The sequence below is a fragment of the Macaca mulatta genome, chromosome 15 (assembly GCF_049350105.2).
Source record: "Macaca mulatta isolate MMU2019108-1 chromosome 15, T2T-MMU8v2.0, whole genome shotgun sequence".
Classification (NCBI taxonomy): Eukaryota; Metazoa; Chordata; class Mammalia; order Primates; family Cercopithecidae; genus Macaca; species Macaca mulatta.
In genome coordinates, this window is record NC_133420.1 from 72,281,648 (window position 1) to 72,299,144 (window position 17,497).

The following is a 17,497-nucleotide window of genomic DNA, read 5'->3' on the forward strand; positions in this document are numbered from 1 at the left end:
AAAAAAGAAAAATCCACTTAGGAAAGCCAACTAACAGCAAGAAAATTTAAAAGAGCAACTAAGGGAGCTCAATGAATACATAATAGCGATATTTACAATTAGAGTAATATTCATCTCTATAGCACTTAAGGTTTTATCAAACTTTTTCTAGATATAAATGTTTTGCTTTGTAGGATATGACTTACACAGATCAATTTGCTTATATTTATAAATTTTCTTACCATATTGTAATCATTCATTACTTCTTCCATTTCAGTGTTGGTATTAAGTTTATCTACCAACTAAAAACAAAAATACAAACAAACAAACACCATTCTGTTAGTCTTTACACATGTTCTCTATAATTAATAATACAGGTATTCAGTCTTACAAATAATGAGTAGTAACTTAAGTATTAATACTTTTAAATATATTCTGTTTTAAGATAAATATTGAGCTAAGTAAGCATGTATTATGTACCTTGCCAATAAACAAACTACATTTTTAACATGGATAAATGAGCAGTAACAAACTACTCTTCCTGCAAATTATACCTTGTAGACCCCTTTGCCTGCTCTGAAAAGATGGCTGAGCTTATAAATAAGGGTCTGGAAAAGACAAAAGTTTTGGAAAGATCTATCACTCTCTCTTCCCCTGCCAATGCCCCCAAGGAGAGAGGAGTGTTAGCAGATTTACAAATTTACACTAGCAAAAATGTAAAAAGATGTTCTTTATCATCTAATAATTTTTAAAAAATCAACAGGGCTTGCACAGATAGAACACTAGTAAGCCTACTTCAAAAAATTAGGCAAGGATATCAGTTGCCAACATAGGGTATTTACCTAGTGTCAAACACTATTCCATATATATTAACTCACTTAATTTTTACAGTTACTCTGTGAAGTAGATATGATTGTACACATTTTACAGAAAAACAAAATTAGGAAGTGATACAGCCAGAATGTGAACAGAAGGTCTACTAAAAACAAACTATTTGGGTATAATGTATATCACATTTTTCACTTATAAGTGCTAATAAGACCTAGCATTTATTGAGTGCTAACTATATGTCAGATACCCAGCTAACTGCTCTGTATCAGATATTAGCTCATTAAATCTATAAATAGCATATTTTACACACTAGTATTTCTATATGAATATGTCTAATTTGTTCCAGCATAACTAAAACTCCCTTTCATCTAATGTCATTTCATACCTTATAAAAACGATTTTTCTCGGCCCGGCATGGTGGTTCACGCCTGTAATCCCAGCACTTTGGGAGGCCAAGGGGGGCAGATCACGAGGTCAGGAGTTTGAGACCAGCCTGGCCAACACGGTGAAACCCCATCTCTACTAAAAATACAAAAATTAGCCAGGCGCCTGTAATCCCAGCTACTCGGGAGCGTGCCTGTAATCCCAGCTACTTGGGAGGCTGAGGCAGGAGAACCATTTGAACCCAGGAGGCGGAGGTTACAGTGAACTGAGATCACACCACTGCACTCCAGCCTGAGCAACAGACCCAGACTCCGTCTCAAAAAAAAAACAACAACAAAAGAAAAGCAACTATTTTTCTCATATTTAAAACAGAACATCATTTACTAAAGAAAATCCCACTGAATAATGGGCTCCACAAAATGTCTGTGATGAATTGTATAGTCCAGCAAATTTAAGAATTACAAGAGGGCTGGGTTCAATGGCTCATGCTTATAATCCCAGCACTTTGGGAAGCTGAAGCAGGAGGGTCACTTGAGCCCAGCAGTTCGAGATCATCCTGAGCAACATAGCAAGACCCCATCTCTCCAAAAAATATAAAAATTAGCCAGGCATGGTGGCATGCACCTGTAGTCCCAGCTACTTGGGAGGCTGATGCAGGAAGATCACTTGTGCCCAGGAGTTCGAGGCTGCAGTGAACTACAATCATGCTACTGCACTTCAGCCAGGGCAACAGAGCAAGACCCTATCTCTAAAAAAATTAAAAAATAAAAATAGTCCAGGTACAATGACTTAAGCCTGTAATCCCAACACTCTGGGAGACCAAGGCAGGCAGATAGATCACTTGAGCCCAGGAGTTTGAGACGAGTATGGGCAACATGGCCAAACCTCATCTCAATAAAAAATACAAAAAAATTAGCCTGGTGTGTTGGCATGTGCCTGCAGTCCCAGCTGTTTGGGAGGCTGAGGTGGGAGAATCAATTGAGCTCAGAGAGTCTAGGCTGCAGCGAGCCATGATTGAGCCACTGCATTCCAGCTCAGGCGACAAAGCAAGACTGTCTCAAAAAAAAAAGCCCAAAAAACAAAACAAAACAAAAAACAAACAAATGAAACCCATCACCACCACTAATAATAACAACAAAAACAAAAATAAAAAGTTATACTACAATCAGCAAAATTTTTTGATAAGCACAAGGTAACAATATCAAGTAGGTATATCATAACTTATCCTAACCATTATGATAGAATGTTTATTTCTTGTAACACTATTTCTTAATAAGTGAGATAAAAATTTGTCTTTTTCATTAAATGCAGACACCGCTGCTGCTAAAGCAACTAAAAAGTTAGAAAAAAGAAAATTCTGACACTAGAAATTTCCATGGGGCCAATATTACCCAAGGATTGAGCAGTTATCAATACTGCCAGAGGGACTGTTTCTTCTGAAAGTCCACAGGTAGAAGCACCTTTGGTAGAACTATATTTATGTTATATACTCTATTTTGACAGAATGTACACAATATTTCAAGTAAAACATAGAGATGGTGGCAATTTGTATGTTAAATAATTAAATTTTAAAATTTTCAAGATGACAACACTCAATAAAAGTTTAACTTTTCAGCTTTTTGAGGAATTGCCACACTGTTTTCACAGTGGTTGAACTAATTTACACTCTCACCAACAGTTTATAAGCATTCCCTTTTCTCTGCAACTTCATCAGCATGTGTTATTTTTGACTTTTTAGTCATAGCCATTCTGACTGGCATGAGACGGTATCTCATTACTCTTTTGATCTGCATTTCCCTAATGATCAGTGATGATGAGCTTCTTTTCATATGCTTGTTGGCTGTATGTTTATCTTCTTTCAAAAAGTATCTGTGCATGCCCTTTGCCTACTAATGTATTTTTAAAGCAGTAGTAAAAACTAATGAAAATATTAACAGTAAATTCTCTTAGAAAAGAAAAAATACCATGTTGTAGTCTGCTAGTTGTCCTTGAAACTCTTTTATTTCAACAGCTAAAGTCTCAGCCCTGCAAGCATAAAATAAATATTCATAAATATATACATAAGAAAATGAACATTACAAACAGTATGGACAGCTACAAATTTAGTATTGTTTAAGTACAAAACACTGAATGAATACTACATACTTATTACTCACCTCTTTTCATACGACAAATATACTGAATTCTCTTGATTGTACATTTCTATTTCCTTCTGAAGTTTATTAACTTCTGTTGTAAGTTCACTTATTTTACTTCTATTAGAAAAGAAATAAAAAGGTCGGCAATACTTTCAATCCAGAAAACTCTAGGTAAGCAAAATTTAAACTTTTCAGTAATATGTAGCAATAATGTAAATAGTTTTGTGAAATTCACTAAAAGAATACCAAAAGTTTAGGTGGCTTATTTCATTAAGAATGAGGTATATCCCAGCTGGGTGTGGTGGCTCACGCCTGTAATCCCAGCACTTTGGGAGGCCAAGGTAGGCGGATCACTTGAGGTCAGGAGTTCGAGACAAGCCTGGCCAACATGGTGAAACCCCATCTCTACTCAAAATACAAAATTTAGCTGAGTGTGGTGGCACATGCCTGTAGTCCCAGCCACTAGGGAGGCTGAGGCAGGAGAATAGCTTAAACCTGGGAGGTGGAGACTGCAGTGAGCCGAGATCGTGCCACTGCACTCCAGCCTGGGAGACAGAGCGAGACTCTGTCTCAAAAAAAAAAAAAAAAGAATGAGGTATATCCCATCCTATTCTACTCAACTGATGAGAAACTGACATAGATTCATTAAGAAAGATGAAATAGAACCAGAATGAAAGCCTGGTCAAACTAGTACATGCCATAGGCAGATGTAGGTGCTTAACTGTCATCATCACAGCTGCTGCTACCCTCTAGAGCACAGTTTATCAATGGTAGCACTAATGACATTCTGGGTCGGTGATTAGTACTTCGTGTTGAGAGCAATCTTGTACACTGTACGATGTTTACCAGCATCCTGGATCTGAACATCAGTAGCACTTCCTCCAACCTCATTCGTGACAATCAGAAACATGTATAGAAATTGCCAAATGTTCCCTGGGGGCAAAATCACCACCAGTTGAGAACCACTGCTCTACAGCCAATTACACAAATAGCTAGAACTATTCTTTGATGTGGAGGCACAAATCCTGGGGGAGAAAGGCAATGCAATCATTAGGAATAACTATATTTCCTTTCCTTCCTTTGATTAAAAAGTGGCTGAATATCAGAGATACTAAACAACTGATGGCCTTACTATCTTTCTTACTTCTCTTAGCTTTGAGAACAGATGGGGAAAAACCATACTTTTCTTTATTGCCTTCTAGGAGTTTGAGACTCAAAAGGATCCAGGTACTGAGAAATAAAAGAAAACAGGGCTTTCAGAGCATGACGGGAGGATGGATTAAACAAAAGAGAAATAAAAGAGAAAGAAGATACAAATAATATGCCAAGAAGAAAATAAGGTAAAACGGGAAGATGGAGATAGGACAGTAGAACAAGTAACTGGAAAAATAGTAAGATTAAGAAAAAGTCATTGATTTAGAGATGCATCCCCAGAGACATACCCAGAGACATATAACAAAAGTTTATGAGGCCGAGTGCGGCGGCTCACACCTGTAATCCCAGAACTTTGAAAGGTGTAGGTGGCCAGGCTCGGGTGTGGTGGCCGGCGCCTGTAGTCCCAGCTACTTGGGAGCCTGAGGCAGGAGAATGAGCCAAGATCGTGCCACTGCACTCCAGCCTGGGCGACAGAGCGAGACTCCATCTCAAAAAAAAAAAAAAAAAAAAAAGCAAGGCATAGGCAGGTGGATTACCCGAGGTCAGGAGTTCAAGACTAGCCTGGCCAAAATGGTGAAACACCCATCTCTACTAAAAACACAAAAATTAGGCCAGGTGCAGTGCTCATGCCTGTAATCCCAGCACTCTGGGCAGCCGAGGTGGGCGGATCACCTGAGGCTGGGAGTTCGAGACCAGCCTGACCAACATGGAGAAACCCCATCTCTACTAAAAATACAAAATTAGCTGGGCATGGTGGCGCACACCTGTAATGCCAGCTACTCAGGAGGCTGAGGCAGGAGAATCACTTAAACCCCGGAGGCAGAGGTTGCGGTGACCAGAGATCATGCCATTGCACTCCAGCCTGGGCAACAAGAGCAAAACTCTGTCTCAAAAAAAAAAAAAATTAGCCAAGTGTGGTGGCAGGCACCTGTAATCCCAGCTATTCGCAGATTACAGGCACGAGGCTGAGGCAGGAGAATCACTTGAATCCAGGGGGCAGAAGTTGCAGTGAGGTGAGATCCCATCATTGCACTCCAGCCTGGTGACAAAAGCAAAACTCCATCTCAAAAAAAAAAAAAAAAAAAGCTTACGAATTAATTAAAATTAGGCCATATTCGTAGCAACTGACCAAATATATACTTACGTAAGACTCTGCACTGATTAACGTAACATAAATAAGTATACACATTTTTCCTTTCTTATAGTTGGTAACATTTTAATGATATGAGTAACACATTTCAGATTAATTACTGAAAAAAACATAAAAGATTATTTTTGGCCAGGCGCGGTGGCTCATGCCTATAATTTCAGCTCTTTGGGAGGCCGAGGCAGGTGGATGACCTGAGGTCAGGAGTTCAAGACCAGCCTGGCCAATATGGTGAAACCCCATCTCTACTAAAAAATACAAAAGTTAGCCGGGCATGGTGGTGCATGCCTGTAGTCTCAGCTACTCAGGAGGCTGAAGCAGGAGAATAGCTTAAACCTGGAAGGCAGAGGTTGCAGTGAGCTGAGATCACACCACTGCACTCCAGTCTGGGTGACAGAGTGAGACTCCGTCTCAAAAAAAAAAAGAAAAAGAAAAAGAAAAAAAAATTACTCTTGGATATCATCAGATGAAGAAAGTGAACTTTAAAAATGCTACAAGGGGTCAGGCACAGTGGCTCATGCCTGTAATCCCAGCACTTCAGAAGGACGAGATGGGTGGATCATTTGAGGTCAGGAGTCCGAGACCAGCCTGGCTGACATGGTAAAACACCACCTCTACTAAAAACACACACAAAAATTAGGTGGGTGTGATCGCACACGCCTGTAACTGCAGCTACTCGGGAAGCTGAGGCAGGAGAATTGCTTAAACCCAGGAGACAGAGGTTGCAGTGAGCCAAGATCACGCCACTGCATTCCAGTCTGAGTCACAGAGCAAGACTCTGTCTCAAAAAAAAAAAAAAAAAAAAAAAACTATGAGGCCAGGTGTGGTGGTAGTTCATGCCTATAATCCCAGCACTTTGGGAAGCCAAGGCAGGAGGATCACTTGAACCCAGGAGTTCAAGGTTGCAGTGAGCTGTGATCATGCCACTGCACTCCAGCCTGGGCAACAGAGTGGGGCTCTGTCTCTAAAATATAAACAAAATAAAATAAGTATGCTATGGTTTGAATGTTTGTGTCTCTCTGAAATTCATATCAAAATTTAATCTCTAATGCAATAGTATTAAGAGGTAGGGACTTTAGGAAGTTGAAATCAGGCCATGACAGCTCTGCCCTCATGGATGGGATCAGTGCCTTATAAAAGGGTTGAAGGAAACTAGCTAGGTATCTTTTGCCCTTCCACTCTTCTGCCATGAGGACACCTTGATGGCACCATCTTTGAGAAACAGATGCCCACCAAACATTGAAGCTGCTGGTACCTTGCTCTTGGACTTCCACGTCTCCAACACGGTAAGAAATAAATTCCTGTTAGTTACCCAATCTCAGGTATTTTATTATAGCAGCACAAACAAACTGAGAGAAAATATAGCTCATGTATACATGCAAATTCATAAAATTATAAATCTCAGGCTAATTATACTATCACATTTATTTTACAGCCTAGCCAAATTAACCAGAAATTGCTAGAATACCAAATAATTATTAGAAATCAATAGACACCTAATAAATCCTAACAAGTGCCATAGCTAAAACTTCATATTAAAGTTACATACTCTATTTTGACAGAAGGTACACAATATTTCGAGTAAAACATATGGATGAAAAGACATGTTTAACATACCTAAGAAGCCCAAGATAATAAGATTTGTCTAAAATTTGCCTCTGGGGACCTAAAAAAAATGTTTTAAGTGTTAGTGTTCAGTTTGAAATGCCACCAAAATAGCAAATCCAAAGCACAATCAGAATTACACTCCACAATTCTCAAGACAGTCTTCATGAATGCTCCAATGAATCAAGAAGAATCACTGAATCTGAAAAGAGAATTAGTATCTTAGAATCATGACATAAAGGAAGCTTCAATTAAAACTACGAAGATGGGACTAGAGGTGGGGCTGTTAAGACAGTAGACTCTACAGAACAGGCCAATGGAATGAAAATTGAGTCTAAGGGAATCTAGAACAGAGCTGTCCAAAGTAACTTTCTGCAGTGACAGAAATATTCTAAATTAAAACTGTCCAATAAAATGGACAGCGAGACTGCAGAGCACTTAAAATTTGGCTGGTGCTACTGGGGAACTAATTTAAATTTCTGACTACTGGCTGTCATACTGGACATTGCAGACATTCCTCAGTAGGAGAAAGTGACTATTATTTTTTATCACTTGTCTCAGAGACTTTTGTAATAATGGTCTTACATTTCAGTAGAACTAAGAAAGTATTCTTGGTTAAATGTCTCAAACCTGGTAAGAGATGAAGTACCCTGCAAAGTATGAGAGGTAAAACTAGGTGTATTAACTATAAGGTCTACGCTGAGAAGTAAAGGTAATATCTTATTACACTGGGAAATGGGGCACTAGAGGAGGTAAGAATGAAAGTCACAGTAGATAGTTGTGTGGAGTGGTAATGTTCCAAATTCTCTCATAAAAGGCTTTGAAGTATACTGGTAGAAACTAACAATCCTAAATTATATCGGTTCTGCTCTGAAGGATAAATTAATACAGAAATAAACATTTGATAAATTTACTGCAGAATTTTAATATGTTTCTACCCTTGATGTTTTAAAATAATATTAAACATATAAATATTTTTGTGCATCCACTTTCAAAAGGCTAATTAAATGACTATGTAATTTTGAAATATTTTTTCATGGTACTGATAATCATTAAGCAAACATTTCTAAATAATCAATTCATTTTTAATATTTAATGATTTAAATGTTATTAGAATGTAGATGAAAAAAGTCTCTTGAAAGGGATGATATACTATATTATAGAAAGTAGCATGTATGGGCCGGGCGCGGTGGCTCAAGCCTGTAATCCCAGCACTTTGGGAGGCCGAGACGGGCGGCTCACGAGGTCAGGAGATTGAGACCATCCTGGCTAACACGGTGAAACCCCGTCTCTACTAAAAAATACAAAAAACTAGCCGGGCGAGGTGGCGGGCGCCTGTAGTCCCAGCTACTCGGGAGGCTGAGGCAGGAGAACGGGCGTGAACCCGGGAGGCGGAGCTTGCAGTGAGCTGAGATCTGGCCACTGCACTCCAGCCTGGGCGACAGAGCGGGACTCCGTCTCAAAAAAAAAAAAAAAAAGAAAGTAGCATGTATGATATGTTATAATTAATTTTGTACTAGCAGCATATCTTCATTCCTGATAAATCATCTGTCAAAAATATAGAAAACAAACTCTGAAACAGCTCACCACAGGCTACTGACCACTGCCTATGATAAAAAGAAAAAAAAAATAAGGAGTTTACCATATTTTGGTTTATATGTACCACAGTTCTAAATTTTAAACTATAATATATAATGTATTATTATGCTTCTCTAAAGACATATGCAGAAGCATGAGAGATTTAATATAAATCTATGTGTTAGCCTCATTTCCTTACGTAAGTACTAGAACAGATAGTACTCATCAGAAAAAAAATTTCTTGATCCACTTCTCATAAATACACAAGTATTTTAAGTGTCATTTTAATACAGAAACTATCCAAACTATTTCAGAGTATTTTATAGTACTAAAAATCTAATTTTCAATCTTGAACTTTTCTCCAAGATTATTTCAAAGTTCTTCAAGTTGTACTACAGCTCCATGTCAGAAAAATGAAGACTGAAATAGCTCATATCTGTATATAGCTTTCTAATTCAAACTGTATTTTCATATTCATTCTGTTGTTTAACCCTCACAATAATTTTGTGATTCAAAGAATAACAATTATATGCCATAATTCTGACTACATGTCATAATTGCATGTAATAATTCTTACATGCTATAATCCCAATTTAATAAAATGGCACTGTAATACTTTTTTTTATTTATTTTTTTGAGACGGAGTCTCGCTCTGTCGCCCAGGCTGGAGTGCAGTGGCATGTGATCTCGGCTCACTGCAAGCTCCGCCTCCCGGGTTCACGCCATTCTCCCGCCTCAGCCTCCCAAGTAGCTGAGACTACAGGCGCCCGCCACCACGCCCGGCTAGTTTTTTGTATTTTTAGTAGAGACGGGGTTTCACCATGTTAGCCAGGATAGTCTCGATCTCCTGACCTCGTGATCCACCCGCCTCGGCCTCCCAAAGTGCTGGGATTACAGGCTTGAGCCACCGCGCCCGGCCGGCACTGTAATACTTACTGTTCAAAATTACTCAACTTTTACAATTTTTTAATTGTTCACAATTATTTATTTCTTACAAAACACAGGCCCAAGTGTGATACTTATCTTAAAATAGGTACCTTTCATCCCAGTTTTCATTCCAGTCAAACCTTGTTGTGTTACAGGGCGATCGGCAACTTTGATTTGAGAAGACAGAACTCCACCAGTCCCTATGGGACCACCACGAGAACCTGGTCTTGCTGTCCCAGGTGGCATCTAAATGACAAACAAGATTTCATTTTTAGTAAACTGGAGAAAACACTGTACTCGTAAAACTGCAAAGACAATTTTTTTAAAAACCAAAATTCTACTTGATTTGTAAAAATTTCCTTATTTTTTAAATGTCTGAATTATTAAATACTGTTGTTCAATTTATTAACATATTTCTTTAACATTTAACATTCTGTGACTATTTAAAAATACATTTCATGAAAATTTTAAATTCTATATGTAGACATTATTTATAATACCTCAAAACTGGAAAGGAGCTAAATGTCCACAGTAGAAAATGGTTAAATAAGTTGCAGTATATAAAAAGGGCAGTTTAAGTTGGGTGTGGTGGCTCACGCCTGTAATCCAAGCATTTTGGGAGGCCAAGGCAGGTGGATCACGTGAGGTCAGGAGTTCAAAACCAGCCTGGCCAACATGGCAAAACCCCATTGCTACTAAAAATACAAAAGTTATCCAGGTGTGGTGGCACACGTCTGTAATCTCAGCTACTTGAGAGGCTGAGCCATGAGAATCGCTTGAATCTGGGAGGTCGAGGCTGCAGTGAGCCGAGATCATGCCACTGCACTCTAGCTTGGGCAACAGAGTGAGACTCAGTCTCAAAATAAGTAAATAAAATAAAAATTAAAAGGCAGTTTACAAGATCGTATTTATAACTCCATTTTTGTTTGTTTAAGAGACAAGGGCTCACTATGTTACTCAGCCTGGTCTTGAACTACTGGCCTAAAAAGATCCTTCTGCCTCAGCTCTCCAAGTAGCTGGGATTACAGGTGTGAGTCACTGTGCCTAGTTCACAACTCTAGTTTTTTAAAACAAAAAAAATGCTGGAAGTTTGGGCATGGTGGCATGTACCAACAGCCTCAGCTACTTGGTAGTCTGAGATGAGAGAATTGTTTAAAACCCAGGAGTTCAACGCCAGCCTGAAGAACACAAAGAGACCGTCTTTTAAAAAAAAATAAAGAATAAAGACAAAAATAAAAAATTTTTAAAACTATATGAAAAAATAGTAATGATGATGATCTATAATTATATTACAGTTGATTTTTATTTTCTCCTTTATATAATTTGGCATTTTCAGCCTTATTACAATGAGTATATATTACCTTTAAAAATCAGGAAAAAATAAGAAAACTTTAATCTTGTAAAAACAAATGGATATAAATGCATCCTAAGATGACCATGTAAGTACTAAAGGGCTTACATTATTAAACAAGCATTCATATTATTACTCAACGTGATTCTCTACTTCAGGTATGAAAAATCCAACATAACATTATATGACCTCAGGAAAGGCCAAAAGACTTCCTTTATGTCAGTTCATATAATACATACAAGCATGAGAAGATATAAAAGACGTGAGATATGGCAAGGTTTCCCTTCAAACAGCCTGCTGAGCTACTTATTCTCTAATTCCAAGTACCTCCTGCCTTTCTTCTCTTTTGTCCTTCTTTCTGATTTTCCTACATGCCCAGGCATGCCACAGCCCCAGCTCACATTCCTTTCCTTATTTGAGAAACGATTGGCTCTCTAGTCCTCTGTAGATGACCCCTTCCTCCTCTCCCCTCTCTCCCATCACACACCCACCTTATCTAAGAAAGTTTAAATGTTTAGCCAATCGGGTCTAGTTTAGATTGTGCAGTCCGATCCCACCCAATGGGGAAAGGACACGGAGGCAGGAGTACCATTAGTAATAAAAGCTTCTACTCTCCTTTCTTTAGTGTGCTCTCGTGACAACCAGCCCCACGAGAAGCACCCTACTGCGCAGAAGTAAATTTGCTTTGCTGAGAAATCCTTTGTTTGAGTGCTCGTCTTTCTTTACAACTTCAAATTTTATTTCTAACAATTCTGGGGGCTTGTCTGGGATTCCCATTCTCCTTCAAGAAGGCGTCTTCAGTCACCCCACCCAGGAGAAGACGTGTCCTACCATCCCGTTGCAGTGGCCTCAGGGACAGGAGATTGAGATCCACCCATTCTGATGAACAAATCCAAGCGCTCAGCAACGGGGAAAGGAGAGGCTTACAACAGCGTGGCGACCAAGTAACTCCGTGCACAGACCAACGTGAAAAACGGTGCAAGAGCAGCAAAGTATTTCCTTGGTGGTCAGGGTATCTTGGAGGTTAAAAGTGTGTGTAGATGATGTTAACACTACTGCTGTGTGGATTGAGTGGGTCCTATCTGCAGTTCCGTGGTCGCCTCATATGGCTTAGGGCGGATCCTGCCATTTCCCAAGAGGAAAGCGGCCAGAGTAGACAAAGCGAAAGAAGGGTGCAAGGAGCCTCCAACAGGTGGGGCTAAAGGATAGGCAAGAAATTTCTAATACTAGGGATTGAGCCTTAACAATGCCTCTGGAAATTGCCAGGCAAGAAAATCTCTAATATGAGGGACTGAGCCTCAGAGCCTCAGTGAGCTTCTGAAAGGAGGGAGGGCGAGAAATCACTAGTAGGAGAGGTTGAGCACCCCCAACAGAAGCTCCGGGGAAAGGCCTATTTGAGTTAGACACCATCCCAAACCTCTGAGATGGGAAATGTTTCAAGTAAGAAAGGAAAAATAAAGAGCCAAGTGAGTGATGAATTTCCTCCTGGTAGTCCCTTGGGACTTATGTTAAACTATTGGAAAGGTAATGAAAGAACTAAACATAAAAGAAAGCAGCAAATGATAAAATATTGTTGTTTTATTTGGACTCGAGGGCCCATCCTCAAACCCTCAGTTTTCAAGCCAAAATTTGGTTCCAGTGAAGAGTGGATTTGTCAGCTCTTAATCGAACATGTTAATGACAAAAGCCCTGTCTCCCAAAAGGAAACAGACTATGCTCTTTGTTGGAGGCAAGAACCTGTTCTCCTCTACCCTTTAAAAACCAGAAGTAATAAGCCAGAAACCAACTCCTCTAACAGGGAAAGAGTCCCTGTTCCTAAACAACCCACACCCACCAACACATGGGATCCTCTGGATCATATTCCTCCGCTCAGTGCCCCTGACCCTCCCCCTCAGGCAGCTGCTGCCGCCTCAGGTCCCATTCCAGATCCTTCCCCTGCTCATGTTATTCCTCCTCCTTATAACCCTAACTCTTAGGAATTATCATCCCATGAGCCTGTCCCCTTCCAGCCTATTAAGCACCCCTCCCTGAAAGGACTTCGACGTGAGAGAGAACAGTGTAAATTTCTAAATTTAATTTCCCATTTCCCTCCACACCTAAGGAGTCAGCCCCAACTCTCTTCCCCTTAAAAGAGGTGCCACAAGGAGGGGGAGCCATTGGATTTGTAAATATTCCCTTGACCAGTTGAGAGGTGCGAAGTTTGAAAAAAGAGCTTCAGTTGCTGTTGGATGACCTTTATGGGGTGGCTGATCAAGTTGATCAATTCTTAGGACCTCAGTTATATACCTGGGTTAAGTTAATGTCCATCCGAGGCATCCTCTTTTTGGAGGAGAAAAGAAGCATAACTGTAGGGCTGCTAAGGCAATTTGGAAATGTGAACACTCTCCTGGTCAAAATGTCCCTACTGCGGACCAAAAATTTCCCACCCAAGACCTATGGGACAATAATAATGCAGCTCAACAGGAAAACATGCAAGATCTAGGGAAATGAAAATAAAAGGAATTGGGGAATCAATACTCCGAACTCAAAACCTCTCTAAAGCATTTGATATACAACAACAAAAAAAAGATGAGGGGCCTATAAAATCCTTAGACAGGCTAAAGGAGCAAACGAAACAGTATACAGGCCTAAATTTGGAAGATCCCCTTGGGCAGGGAATGTTTAAGCTCCATTTTGTCACCAAGAATTGACCAGATATTTCAAAAAAGTTACAAAAATTAGAAAATTGGGAAGACTGACCGCTAAGTAAACTTCTTAGGAAAGCTCAAAAAGTGTATGTAAGGAGAGACAAAGAAAAGCAAAAACAAAGAGCAAAACTTACGCTATCTACCTTTCAACTGGTGGCTCCAAACCCATACACTTCTAAACAAGGCTTCCAGGGGGCCAAGAACTATAAAACGTCCAAACTCCCGTGCAAAGGAACCAAGCCTCCAATTAGAGGACGTGGGCCTTCATTTCCTAGGCCCTCTAAAGAGTGTGGGGGAGCAAAGTCAAAGAATCCCAGAATTGAAAGGGAGGAAGGACAAGATACATGTTACAAATGTGGAAGAACAGGCCACTTCAAGAGAAAATGTCCTAAATTAAAAAGGGAAAAAGAAGTCCTTCCACCTTGAAAGTCTTGAAAGAAGACTTTCAAGGAAGAGTAGGGGAGTCAGGGGCTCTGTCTCTTTTACTTTGAGTCCCACCAGGAGCTCTTGATAAATTTAGAGGTGGGACCTAAATGTGAACTTATCACCTTTCTAATCGATTCCGGAGTGTCTCACTCCTCTGTTTGTCTCACTCCATCTAATCTTGCTGGCTTTTCAGAAGAACTTTAAGTCTCTGGGGTAAAAGGAGAAGGATTTAAGGCCAAAATCTTAGAAAATACAAAAGCCAAATATCAAGATTGATTAACTCATATTCAATTTTTGTTGATCCCTGCGGTGGTAACTAATCTATTAGAAAAAGACTTAATGCTAAAATTAGGCATAGGCCTTCAAGTTGGCCCGAAGGGATTCCTCACCTCATTAAATCTACTCACCACCATGGATGAAAAATATATTCATCCTGATACCTGGTCAAGAGAAGGGAATCGAGAAAAACTTCGAGTTCCCCCAATACACATCAAACTAAAAACTCCTGGGGAAATAGTAGGAGAAAGCAATACCCCACTCCCTTCGAAGGCAGGATAGGGTTAAAGCCTGTAATTGAGAGTCTCATTAAAGATGGACTCCTTAAACCCTGTACGTCTCCCTATAATACCCCAATCCTGCCTGTCAAGAAATCAGACAGGTCAAAATGATTGGTACAAGACCTCAGAGCTATTAACTAGATAGTCCAGACCACTCAACCCATTGTCCCCAACCCTTACACCGTTCTCAGTCAAATTCCTTATGATCATCAGTGAGTAATAGATTTGAAGGATGCCTTCTGGGCATGCCCCTTGGCTGAGGATAGCCGAGACATATTTGCTTCTGAGTGAGAAGATCCCCATTCAGGGCAAAAACAACAATATCGATGGACGGTCTTACTCCAAGGGTTTACAGACTCCCCTAACCTCTTTGGTCAAATTCTAGAACGAGTATTGGAAAAGTTGTTGTCCCAAAGCAAATATGCCTGCTTCAGTATGTGGATGATAGTCTCATATCTGGTGAAGATATAAAAAAAAGTGGGTGACTTCTCCACACATATTCTTAACCACCAACAGTTTGAGGGATTACGGGTCTCAAAAGTGAAGCTTCAATATACAGTTAAATATTTAAGCCAACTAATAAGTGCAGGTAAGCAAAAATAGGGCCGAAATGGGTTGAGTGAATTGTGTCCTTACCCCTGCCTCAAACTAAGCAAGAACTAAAAAATTTTTTAGGATTAATTGGATATTGCCGTTTATGGATTGACTCATACTCACTAAAAAGTAAACTTTTATATGAAAAACTTACCCAGTGGAAGCCTGACTGTCTCTTGTGGACTTCTGCTAAAATCCATCAGACTAAAGAGCTGAAAGAGATGCTCATAATTGCCCCTGTTCTAGCCCTGCCTTCCCTAGAAAAGCCATTTCACCTTTTTGTTAACGTGAATAATGGGTTAGCTTTAGGAGTGCTTACCCAAGAGCACAGAGGCAACCGGCAGCCCATGGCCTTCCTGTCAAAAGTTTTAGACCCAGTTACCTGTGGATGGCCTCAATGCATCCAGTCAAATGCAGCTAGAGCAGTATAGGTTGAAGAAAGTAAAAAGTTAACCTTTGGAGGAAAATTGACAGTAAGCACGCCCCACCAAGTTAGAACTATCTTAAACCAAAAAACAGAGAGGCATATTGTTAGAATGTCTAAAGTCAATGTGAAGGAAAGAATTTTAAAATTAGTAAAAGTATCTAGTCACCTATAAAGACAATCCTATCAGAATAAAAGCAGACCTTTCAGTGGAAATTTAAAAAATAAAAAATAAAAAAGAGAATCGGATGTCATTTTCGAAGTGCTAAGAAAAAAAACAAAAACAAAAACAAAAACAAAAAGTCAGCCACAAATTTTATATCCTGACAGAATAAGATTCATAAATGAAGGAGAAATAAAGTATCTGCAAGACAAGCAAACACTGAGGGAATGTGTCACCACTAGGCCAGTCCTACAGTAAATGCTCAAAGGGGTCTTCAACATAAAAATTAAAGATGGATATACAGTATCACAAAAACACATAAAAATATTAAACTCACAGTTCTTATAAAACAATCACAAAGGAGGAGGACAAAATAATCAAATGCCAACATGAAAGAATTTCATCAAAACATAAAGATACAAAGACAGAGAAAAAGAAACAAATAAATAATTTATACAACTTAAAAACAACTAACAAAATAACAGGAAGAAAGCTTCATATATCATTATTAACTGTGAATGTAATGTAAATGAACTGAATTATTCAATTAAAAGATACATATTAGCAGAAGATTTTAAAATAGCAACAACAACATAATCCAACTATATCTTGCCTATGAGAAACATATCTAGTCCTAAAAGACACACATAGGCTAAAAATAAGAGTGGGAAAAGGTATTTCACACTATCAAAAGCAAGCAGGAGTAGCTATACATACATAAGATTAAAAAGACTTCAAATCTAAACAAGAAGATCATTATATAATGATAAAGGAATCAATTCAGCAAGAGATACAACAATCCTAAATATATATGTATCTTCTCTGACCATAATGGAATAAAACTACAAATTGATAACAAGAGGAATTTTGAAAACTATACCAACAAATAGAAATATGTTCCTGAATGACCAGTGGGTCAAAGAGATTAAAAAGGAAATTTGTTTAAACTCTTGAAACAAATTACAATGGAAATACAACATATCCAAAACTTACGTGATATGGTAAAAGCTGTACTAAGAGGAAAGTTTATACCTTTAAATGCCTACATTAAAAAAGTAGAAAAACTTAAAATAAACCACCTAATAATGCATATTAAAAAATCAGATAAGCATGAGCAAACCAAACATAAAATTCATATCAGAAATTAATAAAGATCACAGTAGAAATAAATGAAACTGAAACAAAAAAATATAAAAGATCAACGAAACACAAAGTCAGTGTTTTGAAAAGATAAACAAAATCAACAAACTCTTAGCCAGGCTAACTAATGAAAAAAAGAGGGAAGACTCAAATAAATATAATCAGAAATGAAAAAAAAAAAAAGACATTACAACTGATAACACAGAAACTCAAAGAATCATTAGAGGCCACTATGAGCAACTATATGCAATAAGTTGGAAAATCTGGAAGAAATGAACAAATGACTAAACACATACAACCAACAGAGACTGAACCATAAAGAAATCCAAAACCTGAACAGACCAATAACAAATAATGAGATCCAAGCCATAATAAAAAGTCTCCCAGCTGGGTGTGGTGGCTCACGCCTGT

The 17,497-nt window shown here is 38.8% G+C and overlaps 1 protein-coding gene across 7 annotated transcripts in view; it reads right to left on the reverse strand.

The window, feature by feature from the left end:
* The window catches only part of IFT74 (intraflagellar transport 74), a 120,659-nt gene that overhangs the window by 90,668 nt on the left and 12,494 nt on the right, over positions 1–17,497 (reverse strand). For all 7 annotated transcript variants that reach the window (XR_003723239.2, XR_013404804.1, XR_013404805.1 and 4 more), the window contains 5 exons: positions 9,855–9,990; positions 7,252–7,300; positions 3,351–3,449; positions 3,159–3,219; positions 222–281 (listed from right to left, as the gene is read on the reverse strand). Coding sequence is in view for 4 of the 7 variants with exons in the window: in XM_015117584.3 (XP_014973070.3) it covers positions 222–281; positions 3,159–3,219; positions 3,351–3,449; positions 7,252–7,300; positions 9,855–9,990 (405 nt within the window). In the remaining 3 variants the exon portion in view is untranslated. The remainder of the gene's footprint in view (positions 1–221; positions 282–3,158; positions 3,220–3,350; positions 3,450–7,251; positions 7,301–9,854; positions 9,991–17,497) is intronic.